Below are 13,409 nucleotides of genomic sequence, written 5' to 3'. Positions count from 1 at the left end.
GTGGACAAGGAATATATGTCTCGGGGGAGGTACAACTGGTGTAGTAGGTTGTTAAATCTGGAGGGTAGGGAAATATCTACTATTCATTTACGACAAGCTGTACAAGTCTTAACTTTGAACAAGTTTAAAATGAGAGACGTTAAACATTCGACAATTAAATAAGTAATCTTGTAAAATACATGTTTATCATAATAATTAGTTAACTCCTGTATTTCTGCAATGCTCAAAAAAATTATTAGCATGGTCATGATTCCTACAACTCTCGATAGCTCGTAGGTTATTCCTGGCGAAAGTAAACTTTCACCTGCACCGTGGACTTTTGCTTTATTTGCTCCCCCTGCTGCGAAATACATTGAACCTTGAACATGATTACTTTATCCGATCCGAATTTGTTTGCTTTCACGAGCACGTGAGGTTAAGAGTTATTATGCTTGGAATATGTCCCTCACGTGTGAAATACACACATTTTTGGGTCGTGTTCGTCCGTCCGTTCTGCGTTATGCCTGGATTGAATGTAATAAGCTTGTAAACTCCGTCTCACTAGATTTACTGGGTCAAGTAAGCTTTCGTTTATGAATACGACATACATATTTATATGACGCAGAGTTTTCTTCATTTCTCATGTTCGAATCCTAGCATTAATTTACCTACCAGCAGGAGTTCCGTCTTTGTAACAAATTCATAACTCTTTTCCCTTCTAGAATTTCAATTTCTTCGATACTCTACAAGTTATGCAAGATATCAGTTATGCTGAACTGTAGGAAAAAAATGGAGAAAACTTGGGGCAAGTTTCAAACTTGTGATCAAAGGTGGACCATTCGACGATAGACCATCCATCACATGCATGGCTTTGAAGACAGACTCTAAAATTGAAACCGCGTTGAAATTGAAGCCGTGGAATGGTTGCGTCGCGAATATCGTAAAAATTGAATAAGACTTTCTTCCGGATTAAATAAAACTTAACTTTATTGGATAATTTTTTCTCTGCCGTTGGGCTTAGCGTATGTACATATTTGCTTTACGTAAGTAAAAACGTGCAGGATTTTCTGCTCAAAAACATGCGTGGGATTATTATATTGAGTATATGTACACACAATCTCCTGAGATTTACCTGAACTTGTGGTGTAGGAAGGAGGTTCGCCTCGGGTTATAAAAAACAGGGAAAATTTGCTTAGAATCTTGTGGAAATAACGAAATAAGGCGGAACAACAGGTAGATTATGGCTGGAGAAAGCGGGCCTATGTAATCGTGCGTTTATCTATCTTGAAGGAAAACTGCGTAGTCTTTTCTTTGTGTTGGAGATTTCCGTCTGCTTCCGAAGGAAAAGACAGCAAAATAAATGGCCTCACGCATAAAATTCTCAGCTTGACTCCACGTTTCTGTCAAGAATTTATTGGCCACGGTTTGGTGATGGCCTATCTTTCTGTGACGTCTCCCAATGGTGTGCTGTACCTACATGGATTGCATAATGCTTGGAGCGCATCCAGGAGAAAGCAGTTAAATTATATCGTAAGTTTTTATTTAAATAAAACCCTTGCAAAAAATTTGACTGGCGGGCACTACTTTTTAATAGTTTGGGCGCTTGGTATTGACATTTTGTTGATGTAGGATGACTTTCTCTTTGTATAAGTATTTACTTTTTGCTCTTTAACCTCTTTATACAAATTTATATTTTACCCGGAATTTTGATTTATTTTGTATCCTTGTTGTTTTCTTCGTAAATTCTTTACATTTCTGTTATTTTTGTTTGTTGTTACTTTCACTTAAGGTGATTATATGTTCATCCCACGTTTAGTGACGGGTCAGAAAGCATGTAGATCCGTCTAGACGAAGGAGTATTGATTAAATTCGCATTTCCATTTTCGCTCGTCAATTTCATAACTTCACAATTCAATCAGTCGTATCGTGGTTCAATATGCAGGGCTGGGTTAAGTCTCACTTTGTGTATTTGCACACTCCAGCAAGCATGAAACGAGTGTTCATGCAGTGTCGTCTCACATTGCTACATATTTACATCGGCATCAGCCAAAACAAACTGCATTATGGAAGAACAGATAAATTGATGCTGGGTGGTTTCGGGATCTGAGCAAATTGAATTATTCTTATGCAATCATTAATCACATTGTGACACTGATACTATTATATCCGTATTTATGGACATACGTACGACGTAGAGGACCATGAATGGGACTGAATTTGCCAAATCCACATTTTTGGCTGCCCAAACCAAACTATTGTTCATAACTCCAAAAAAAATATATTTTGCTAACGACCTTGCTCTTTCTCCCTTAATATCCGTCCGTTATGCTCATATGCAAACTTTCACGTGAATGTGACGTGTTTCTTGTGTAAAAATAGCAGAAAAAAATCAGACATAAGCTGATTATACACTATTACTTGATGATTTATCGTTGCTTTTACAAATTTATTTAAGTGTGTCTGTCTCGCTATCTGAGTGGTGGTTGGTGGGAATTCGCGCAGATTTAGTCGATTTAGAAGCTTTGCAATTTTTTCATTTCACCAAGCTATTTACAAGATTTGAGTAAGTGTAGAAAGTAAATTGGGCGTGGAAGGGGTAGGGAAAGTAACAAATGAAAGGTTTAGGAGAGAGGGTGATTTCGCAAAAAAAATCCTGGGGCTGATTGAGAGAAAGAACCTGCGAACGGCTTGTGAGACTGAAAAGTTGGACAAAAAAAACTCTTAATGTGGTTCTTCATACTTGGGAAATGGGTGGGCTCCCTCCCGTGAACTTTCTCCACACAAGTTGATGATGGCGCCGGATGATTTATTGTGATGATGATGACAGAATGGTTACACTTTATTTTGGAACACATGTTTTCTTAAGGGTGTTTTCTTTTCGGGTTAAAATTTGAAATTCAATTAAAATTTTAGGAGATGATTTTCGCATGATTTTGATTTATTGCTAAAAGCAGGCATTTTTATCGTGTCGTACTTAATTACGTGAGAGATGCCCTTTTATCCTTTCACCAATATTTTAAGTCATTATTGTGCATCAATTTTCGCATATATCTAGCATGTAAAATTGCATTTTTTTCTGGATCTAATTTTAAAAACCAGGATGTAAGTTGCGCATAACGATTCCCTTTCCCTGCCTCAGGTTTATACGATTATTTAGTTTTTAAAATTGTAACTCGGGTTAAAATGAATTAGCTTTACGCCGTTAATGATTTCTACGAAAAAACGTATTACAATTTCATTTAGAGATTTGTTTCCAAGAGCACATTTTCTAAAATATCAAAACCTTGAAACCCCCTAATTTTTAATGAGATCATACCCCTACCCCTTCTACGGATTCTTTTCGCAATATTGAATTTCCGAAAATTCTGATATTGATCCCATAGCTTGGATAGATTCGCTCTCGGTTCATTTCATTTCACCAGATTCTTGAGTGAACAGTGAACACACTCACTTTTTGGGTTTGCTCAGCAGTCAACGTTACTTATATTGAATCGTGAAGATGCTTTTATCTCATCTCATATTTCATTACAGCATTTTGGAAGACAGCTAAGTGCAAAGACGACTCGTGTGTTATTGTTCTTCATCTCATCATGTAGTGGGCATTGTCTCCATCAAGTGAGTCCCCCACCAAAGTGAGCAACGTCGTCAGGGAAAGGAATGAGCCTACCAAACCAACCAACTCATACTTTCTTGGCTTGCTTGCGTCGGTAAACAAACTGTCATTTTGATTTCTAAAGCAGTACTCACACAAAGATGGGATAAGCGCTCAATAATTCATGAGTTGTCTAATGTAGCTGCTGCATTTACTCCAATGCTCCTTCGTCAACAAAGATTCTATTTCTACACCGCAATCGAAGTGTGGAGCAAAATTTCGATAAAAAAAAGTTCGTACCATGAACGTGTGGCATGATCCGTTATTGATTCAACTCATAATTCCATCATTTTTCCTTAAATTTATATGTAAACAATTCATTCCTCAACCAAAAAAGAGACAAGCCAAACAATGCTGAAATTTTGTAGTTGAAAAGCATTCAGAAAATGTTAAGAGTTTGGTCATTATTCAACTTGATCGGCGCGACGGTAATATGTTTGCCAACTTTTGCTCGTAATTTAGCTGTTTGTTTAATATTGCTCCTCTTCCGTTTAAAATGAAGCTGATAAAACAGTCAATTATGGCCAAAGTGTAAAACAAACATGTTTTTAGAATACGAATGTGTGCAAGAATGGTTTCATTCCTCTTCAGAGGTGGAGAAGTTGCATGGATCGACTGCAAGGACGTTTTTTTGTTGCGTTACGATGACAGAACACGACATAACAGACCCAAATATATTTGCACATGTGACAAAAGTAATATTATCCAGACTAAAGTGAGTGGGGTCGTCTCCTAAAAATCTTTGCCAAGATCAGTTTCTTGCTACAATGAGAAATTATTTGGCACAGAGAACAAGATAATGCAATCTCTGGAATCTGGAACGGACGGACTTTACCCTTTCTTGTTCAACTTTGGACACAAAAGGATTGCATTGCAAGAAGGATAGTAACTAAATATGTGTATGCAGACGTTGTCGTCTATCTCGTTATTTATATAAATTTCGCATAGGTTTCATGCAAAAAAATGCATACGGAACGGATTTTTCGCGTTGTTAGTTCGATTGTTTTGAGTCATAATATTTATTTTTACTTAAAAATGCATACTTCATTCCGGCCTTAAAATACATGATCTGTGGTTCTGTTCTGACATTTTACTCTAATTCTTAGGCAATTACAAGCCAATTCGTCAATGCGCCAAGTGAAGTGTTACTCTTGCATATCGTCAACCTCTTCTTTTCCCAGTGTACAATTTCATTCAGAACGTTCACTACGTTTCAATGTGTCTAAAATGACATGAATGACGCTTATTTTTGGACTTTACCCAACAAAAAAAATGTGGTGCAAAGGGTGGTGCACCCACTCTAAAATTAGACAGCTTCTAAATAACACAACTGCATTCACATTTGTTAACTCTGGAGAAACAACAAAGTAAATTATTGTTAACTTCAATTGCGAGTTTTTTTCGGTAAATAAATGCGGAGTTTGTTACACTACATTAAACATTAGCAGTCTATTTGCAAGTCGACTATTAACCAGATTTATTAATACGGGCTGTTTTGTTAAGAAAGCAGGAAGTCTGTCGCTCCTCCTCACAAAAATAATAATGAGGACACTTTTATGGGATTGTTTTACACGTGTCAAAGATTCCGTTCAGCCTTGAATTGACTTTTAAAACAGTTGGTGTCGTTTGGTGTGCGACATTTTACACGAGCTTAACTGCCTTCTTTGATAAAACTTTGTTCTTTTTTTGTGATGGCTTAACGGAGGAGCAGTTCTCGGTAAAAATGAAACGTGCAAAGTTGTATAAGCTTCTGTCTCATCATTATTTAAGCGTAATAAAGCTCTTAAATCTTCGTCAACGTCTTAAAGAGTCACCTGAAACTTTATATCCAGATGAGAATAGTAAACATGTGTTTGTTTTGACTCGGGTTGTTTTTGAGACAAAAAAAATGAATTGAAAAAATTAATCGATAAAGTTAAGAATTTATATATTTAAGTCTTGTGAGATAAGATAGATACATACACATACTAAATTTTGAGTAATTAGAGAGTGTTGGATTTAAATATTTGTTATTCTACTAATCCAACCCGAGTCACGTTGAAAGTCAGTAATTTATAAAATATTTCATCCATTACAGTAGAGTCTAAAGAATAAGAGTCTCATCCACTCAATCGTTACATACATGTCGTACCTTATTACTACTCGTCTTCTTTGCCACGTGAACACGCTACCTACACCTACACGACATCACTTTCTCTCCGTAAAATAAATAAAATATCATCCACTCCCCTCGTGCAGGTTGACATGCATCCGAATTCAAATTATGTTTACTCTCCAAGCTCGTTCATGGCTTGAGTGGAGAGCGCAATTCATAAATTAGAGAATAATGGAATAATTATAATTTAATATTTATCCCAGACGAAGGAGAAGGTTAGGTCGAGGATCACCCTGCATGCGGTCGAGATTAACGTATATATCTACTCATACCTATGTAAACGGTAGTAGTAGGTACTAGAACGTGGCAGTGACAACAACAACAAGCGTGTCGAGTAGGTTAGGAGAAAGGTAAAACTGGCTCAAACTTTAAGTGGTGAAGAACAAGTGAGGTTTTCCCTGTGTATGAGAATGCATGAAGCAGGATGTAGTAGTAGAAGATTGGTAATTACATTATCATGATGGCTACTCATGAGATGTGAAAGTAGTGAAAACAGACGGATCCACTAATTCAACCTCTTCAAGACATTGTTGATCGTGTCCTAATTCAATTAGCAAATAGCTGATAGCTCTCCTCCACTCCACCTTCACCAGAGTTTTCTCTAAAGATTAATTCTCACGAACAAAAGTGGAGCATTGCAACCAATTTCTCAACCTCGCGCAGAATAAGGCAGGTTATTTTGGGGAATTTCATACTAAAACGATCCACCGTGCTGTAGTTGTATATTCGTAAGTAAATTCAATATTCACCAATCAAAAGTTATGTGGGTGGTTAGTCTTCAAGATCCCAACAAGCTGCAACAACGAGAGGAAGAATGTATTATGTATAACATCTCATGACTCACAAATTACATCAGAATGAACCCTGCTCAAAAGAAGAAAGTTCCCATTTATACGGTATATATACTGATCCTGAGCATTATAGATACTCGGGCAGGAATAAGTAGTAATTTATTATTGCCAATTTCTCAACTGCAGATCCCTCCTCCTTCTTCTTTTGTAATCTTATTTGTTGAGTAGATCTGGTTCAGAGTAAGATTGATGGTATCATATTGTTATTGATAATGAGAGTTCGTATATATTCTCGAATCATCGCATTTCCTTCCGCCATGTTATAAAAAGATTTTCTCTTATTTCCCATTGATTTTTGAGTAAATCGGATTTCTCGGATTAATACAAAAGCGTGGAGAAAGCCGGGCGTGTCTGTGCGCGAATATTTTTTTTCTTCGTGATTTGCTTAATCATTAGTCTAATTGGAGAATTTTTAAACAACTTTGCGCCTCACATGAGGGTGAAAATACAATTATTTTACCAATTTAGACTTTTGCACGCACCATGCATCCTGCTTTACACAAATAGCACACAAAGCCAGAATTTAGTCCTATTGTTTTTGTTCATATGTATGTAACATGACACCTTTTGTTGCTTTCACTACTGAATTTTGTAGGAGAAACGTGCTCATGTCTTTTTCCTCTCCTTAACTAAATCCGAAACCAAGTTGGAACGGTCTTCCTTCTCATTCCGACTAGTAAAACTCTATCCGCTAACTAGACATATCCCAGATCTGCACTTACTTTTGTTTCGCACTAATGCCCCACTATTCGTATGTATGTACCTATAATCTATATCAGTCCAACTTGTACAACAAAAGGACATTGAATAATAGGCAGCCTCATTAATCTTCCCTCCTCTTTCTGTCTCCTAGAAGTAGAATCAGCACTCAACTAAACTAACAAAACTAGCTCGTACATATACATTCGCATCGTATAAGGAATGCCGCCCAAATGATCCTATTTTTGGCAGAGCAAAAGTTGAAATAAGAGATGGACAAGCTATATCTGTCTGTCGGTTGGTCGGTCCATAGGAAGACTAATAAATGGGAAATGTTCACACTTTCACAAAATTTTACTTCTTTTGTTCCTCACTTGTTTCAGTCATTATTATTTCGAGATGAGAGAACTACAGTCTGACGGGATGCGACACAAGAAGACGAATAGAGTGATAAGGATGTTGTGTAAATAACGTTGTGAATGCATTTAAGGACATGAAATGCATTTCCATCTTCTACACGAAATATTCATGAACGACCCAATTCGGACAGTTTCCTCAAAATTATTATTATCGAGTTAGAAATATATCCTTATTCAGAGTATTTCAGAGTCATGTCAGTTTGGGAGGACTCCTATTCATTCATCTCAATTTAATGTCCTCTTCATTATTATATTAACCTCGAGTTACGTTACATCCAATCATTATATTATCTTTCACCACTTGCATGATGAAACTAAATATGAAACTTGCAGCAGCAGCATTTACTTGGACGAGTAAATCTGATAAGCCACCTCGACAGTTCACGGTTCAATGACAATTCTGCACTTTCACCGCTGTACTTACATAAATCACGCCAGATCGTTGAACGAATATCTGTCATGGTATAATTACTAAAATCAGCAGAATGGTGGGGCGATTAAAGAATGCATAAATATTAAATTGTCACTTACACAGAATTTTCCCCATTTTAAATTATGAGTGTAACACAAAGACCTATTTTTTTATTGCAGAAAACGCCACCCGCTTCTGTTCCGAAGGACCAAACGGCGGAGAATGGAACAATACCATATACGATTTGTGTCAACCCGTCCCAAACAACAGTACCATAAATGACAATGAGTCAAATATCCTTGCTCTCACTACAGGCGTCTATTTCTGTGGGTACTGTCTCTCCCTTGCAGCCGTTACGATTGCCATGATAATTTTCCTAGCTTTCAAGTAAGTACCGTATCATCTTGTGCGTATAGTACGTAATAAATTTAAAGCGAAAATAATTGACGCCTCGCAGGAAAAAGCAAGACATTCCATTTTATCGCTAATGCTAACAATGATTCACGCGACTGATATGATTTCTCGACAATTCTATTTACGATGTTCATCCGACCCCAAAAGAACAGATGTGTGATCCTCAAAATTCTGTGAAAAATTGGGATCATAAGTTTAACAGCTATTTCATACCGGGTTTCCTTGCGGGGGTGTAATTCACCTCAATTTTCACGACTGAAACGATGACACTTTGTGTGCGTAGAATGTCCAGTGATGTGCGGTCGTCGTCGTCAAGATGAAAGTAACTGCGGAAGCATTGACAGTGACAAAAAGGTTGCCGCAAGAAACGTCTTTGAGAATATTTTTACCATTTGTGTCCCAACTTTCCCTTTCGCCTTTCATCTTCAATATTAGAATCTTTACGGTGAAGGAATTTCTATGGTCTGCCAACCGGTCAAGTCTAATCCAAATTTCTGGTACATTTAGTTGAGTAAGCTTGACCGGCACAGACAGAGTCTATTTTTTGTATATCCAATTTTGCAAATAGGTTTCATATGCTTGACCATTGGTCAAATTTCTCACGGTTCATGTAATACAGATTTTGATCTTTTTATGCGATATTGCGATTTTATCTTTATTTATCTCTGCTATGATTTATCATATGAATTATTTTAGGGTCATACTAAAAAAACAAACGTGTCACGATCAGGAAAAACCAACCTAATTGAAATTTTAATAATTGATACATGCTAGAAATATTTATGGGAATTATAACTTTGCAAAAAATTCTGTATTGAAAATATTGATGCGAAATTTAGTACAGCCGTTGAAATGAACGTTTCACATTTCCAATCCATCTTGCCATTTATTTGATCACGATTTTTTCTCCAAACCCCTTTGCACTTCACTTACTTACACATGTCGTCTTCAATAACTGTCACCTACCTGGCAAAAACCTTCTGAAGTTAAAATAGGAGACAACAATGAAAGGAAAAAGGATATACAAAAAAACATCAGTGAGATTTAAGACGACTAGAAGATTTTAGGTTTACTTATTTTTTCGCGAAAAAATCTAATTGCCATCCAAACTTCAATTTCGCAATATCATCCTTTTTCTTAGGTGGAAACTTTCTCCAGATAATTCTGGCCGCAGTCAGAACACAGGTTTTACTTTATTTTGATTTGATGTATCACATGCATCTCGCTCCACACACTTTTATTCTACTTACTTTCTCCCCTCGAACATGAATCAGTCATTCCTTGAGAAACCAGAAGAAAGTGTGCGAGATCTCCGACAAAAGGAGATGATTGATCTGCGGATTTATTTATTTGAAAGTGCTGATGGAATAGCACCGACCGATGATGGGGCTCAAGGTCTCCAGCCAAGCCAACGTCAAGTTGAAGGTTTTCCACGAAGAGGACACGTATATGATTTAGTTTGATGAAAGCACTAAATTGACAGCGATGTTAATGGTTCATAGCACATGGTTTCTATTTTTGAAAATGCAGTTTTTTGCAATATTTTTCAAAATGGAATGGATAATTCTTTGTCAGTTGTATTACTTATGCACAATTAGTTTGTGCAACTGAACTACTGATCATACAATGGAGTATAAAATGCTATAATTCACTAAAGAGTTTCTGGGAAATTTCAAAATTTCACTATTTCTAAATTTCAAAAATTTCATATGCTTATAAAGATTTCTGACATGGAAAATACAAAATATATTTTGCGACATTATTTTCGCAATATAATAAAACCCAAAATGTTGAAATGTGTATTTTCGCGATTTATTTATATCATCGGATCATGCTCATTTTTCTATTCTGTATTTACTTTCAGAGAGTTACGATGTCTTCGGAATACGATTCATACGAATTTAATTGTCACCTACATTCTCGCCGATACGTTGTGGATCATCACCAGCTCTACGACTTTCACCTCCACTTCTGCCCTTCCAGATGCCACGCAGGTATTACATACTTACGATTATTTGTCATAATTTAAGGGCATACTGTTATTCTAAGCTCCAAAAACTAGTAACAATTTTCAGCATGCGGTCTTCACGACTTCTGTAGCTTTCAATCAAACTTATAAAATATATACCTATGATCTCTTACGAAACATGTTTCATAATCCAATATTATATTCCATACTCAAACAAAGAAACCAAAGACGTGAATTTTATGTCAAGTACTATTTCATCTACATTTCAAATTTAAGACATTCCTTTCTGAAATGACTTTGGAGAACTCAAGTGTCAAAATCCATCCACTTTCTCCACCATTTCTCCCTTTGATATGCTAACATTTCAACTCTGGCTCGGTTTATTTTTTATTTTTTCAAACTCAATTGCAAAGGTTGGTAGATGACAGATTGCAGAAAAAAACACATTTTTTTCTCCAGGGAATGGTGGATATGAGAAAAATAAATACAAGTGGTATGATGGTGGTAGTACCATGCAGCTCTTCACAATTGGATTAGGATTGTAAGCTCAACGTTGTCTTAACCAACCAACCAACCAAACAGAAAATAAAAAAACTTGAAATCCATCTCGCTGAAACTTTTTGTCTCGGTTATTTGTGGTGGAGCAGAAAATATTTCACGGGGAGTCAGTGGCCGCGGAAGCTGTGGGGACATTAACATTGTAGGATAGGGGAGGGAGGGGTTTGTATAACATGGAGAGATGATGGGGACATTGAATAACCGTGGGGACATTTTTTCTACGCTTCCGCGGCCACTGTTGGGAGTAGAAAGTAGAAACCTGAGCTTGGGAATAGAATATGCAGAGTGAAAGCAGCAGCAGCAGCAGGGGTGCAGAGCAGCGACACATTTTTCATCCATAATAAATATGGATGAAAAATCAGAAAGTTGCATTTTTTAAGCCTTGCTTTTCTGATAATGTTTTGTGGTTTTTGGTCGGTGCCATTATTTTCGATGTTGATTAAGTCGTCCTAGCACTTGAAGAATGTCGCTGTTGCAAGATTAGATTACGTTTAAATTGGATTTATCCATTCTAATTTAGGGACAAACTGGAGGCGGTCACACACACGTGTCCTGTGTTACATACATCCTCCTCCATTATTTTCATCTGACAAATTTCTTTTGGATGTTTGTAGAAGGTAATAATAAATAAAAGGAAATATGTTGATTCTGAATAGAACCATTTATTTTATTGGGATTGTTATTCGATCAATTTAGGCCTCTATTTATACGTACTGGTGGTACAAACCTTTGTCGCAGAGAATATCAAACTCCGAATTTACGTGAGCATTGGATGGGGTAAGATTCGATTCCTATTAGCATTAGAAATTTGGTGGGATTCTTCTTAACATATTTGCATTTATATTTCAGGACTCCCATTGGCAATTGTAATTTGCTGGGCTATTGCCAAGTGGCTCTTGTTCTGGAATCAAGTAAGTAACCTTTCTATCCTCAGTAAGTAAGATTTTGGTAACAAATATTTGATGATTTATTTTTATAGGGACCAGTTTCTGAGCTGGATGAGACATGTGTATGGCTTGGAATGAGTGTAAGTTGAGAAAATCCTTTCACCGAGAATGTGCAATCTTTATGTTTAAATATATGGCACTTTCCTAGTTGCTAAACTTATGTTATTCTGATGTCATTCAACACATAGCAAATATTTTCTAAGAGTTCTACCTAAAATTAATTAAAAGAATCCGTAAAAACGTAGGAAAGATCGTCTCTTAACAAGCCGTCCATAAGATTAACACATGAAAATTGACCTTTTTCATCCAATTTGCACGTGGGGAAAGTCTAATAATAATTTTTCACGTTCCAGATAGCCGATTGGATTTACAAGGTAAGTTTATCGTGCTTAACAAATAATGAAAACAGCTAAATGAGGAATAAAATGGGATTCTTAAATTAAAGCGATTATAACTTGGCTCTTCTTTCCTAGGCCCCCGTCATCCTGACGTTGGCTGCAAATTCGCTTTTCCTCCTGCAAATTATGTGGGTAAGTATGCCTTTCGTCCACCCTCATCTCTATCTATACATAAACCGTCATAATTTTTGCGAGAGAAATCGGATATGCTAGAAGGAAGAGTTTCCAGTTTCTGACAGGATTCCGGACAGGAAATTAATGATTTTGTAAAATGATTAAAATCAGATTGATGCATAAGTAATTCTGTTTATTATCTATTCAGGAAATGTCAACATGTTTCACATGAGTCGGCAATAATAATTGTAATAATAATACAGCCAGTAACATTTTATAAGCAGATTTGCGTTGCTCTAAACACTACGGATTAACCAACCAGCATGCCGTATTTGCATACAATTTTAGAAACCATGCTCCTAAAACTGAAGCCTATTTATCATATACGTACAAGTTATGAGGTAGATTTATATGCATTCGCTGCAGAAAATTCACCTCACTACAAAGCAGCAGATACTTAGACTGTCAGTTTCGCACATGACGAGCATTTCCTGTAAATTTATGGGTGAGCTCGTTTCTCGCCTAAATTCAACACAAAGTTTTGTAAAGGAGAAAGCCAATCCGACCGTGAAACAGTTGTCATCTGACAAAACGTAGTCAAATCCCCGATCAGGGTGACAGCTCGCTCCTTGAAATAACCAAAACTTCTACATTACATTCGTAGTAAAAATTGAATTCCAAAATATTAGAATATTTTTATTCGCTACCAAAAAGTTGGTGATTTCATGACACGGAAAACTTTTAAAGATTTTCTAAAATGGGTGAAAGCATTCTGGTGAAAGTGAAAGCAATCGAAATCTCAACTTTGAAGTGTGTTTGTTTACGATGTTGTTCTGATTACA

General features: G+C 36.5%; 1 protein-coding gene across 4 annotated transcripts in view; it reads left to right on the top strand.

Annotated features, from left to right (window-relative positions):
• The window catches only part of LOC110854109 (diuretic hormone receptor), a 39,280-nt gene that overhangs the window by 22,709 nt on the left and 3,162 nt on the right, over positions 1-13,409 (top strand). For all 4 annotated transcript variants that reach the window (XM_035855015.1, XM_035855013.1, XM_035855014.1 and 1 more), the window contains exons 3-10: positions 8,347-8,554; positions 10,446-10,575; positions 11,629-11,725; positions 11,805-11,885; positions 11,958-12,019; positions 12,088-12,135; positions 12,409-12,429; positions 12,529-12,585. In XM_035855015.1, coding sequence (XP_035710908.1) covers positions 8,347-8,554; positions 10,446-10,575; positions 11,629-11,725; positions 11,805-11,885; positions 11,958-12,019; positions 12,088-12,135; positions 12,409-12,429; positions 12,529-12,585 — 704 coding nt within the window. The remainder of the gene's footprint in view (positions 1-8,346; positions 8,555-10,445; positions 10,576-11,628; positions 11,726-11,804; positions 11,886-11,957; positions 12,020-12,087; positions 12,136-12,408; positions 12,430-12,528; positions 12,586-13,409) is intronic.

The sequence above is a fragment of the Folsomia candida genome, unplaced genomic scaffold, assembly GCF_002217175.1.
Source record: "Folsomia candida strain VU population unplaced genomic scaffold, ASM221717v1 Fcan01_Sc009, whole genome shotgun sequence".
Classification (NCBI taxonomy): domain Eukaryota; kingdom Metazoa; phylum Arthropoda; class Collembola; order Entomobryomorpha; family Isotomidae; genus Folsomia; species Folsomia candida.
The sequence above is the reverse complement of the archived record's forward strand: the minus strand, read 5'-3'. Positions and strand labels throughout refer to the sequence as shown.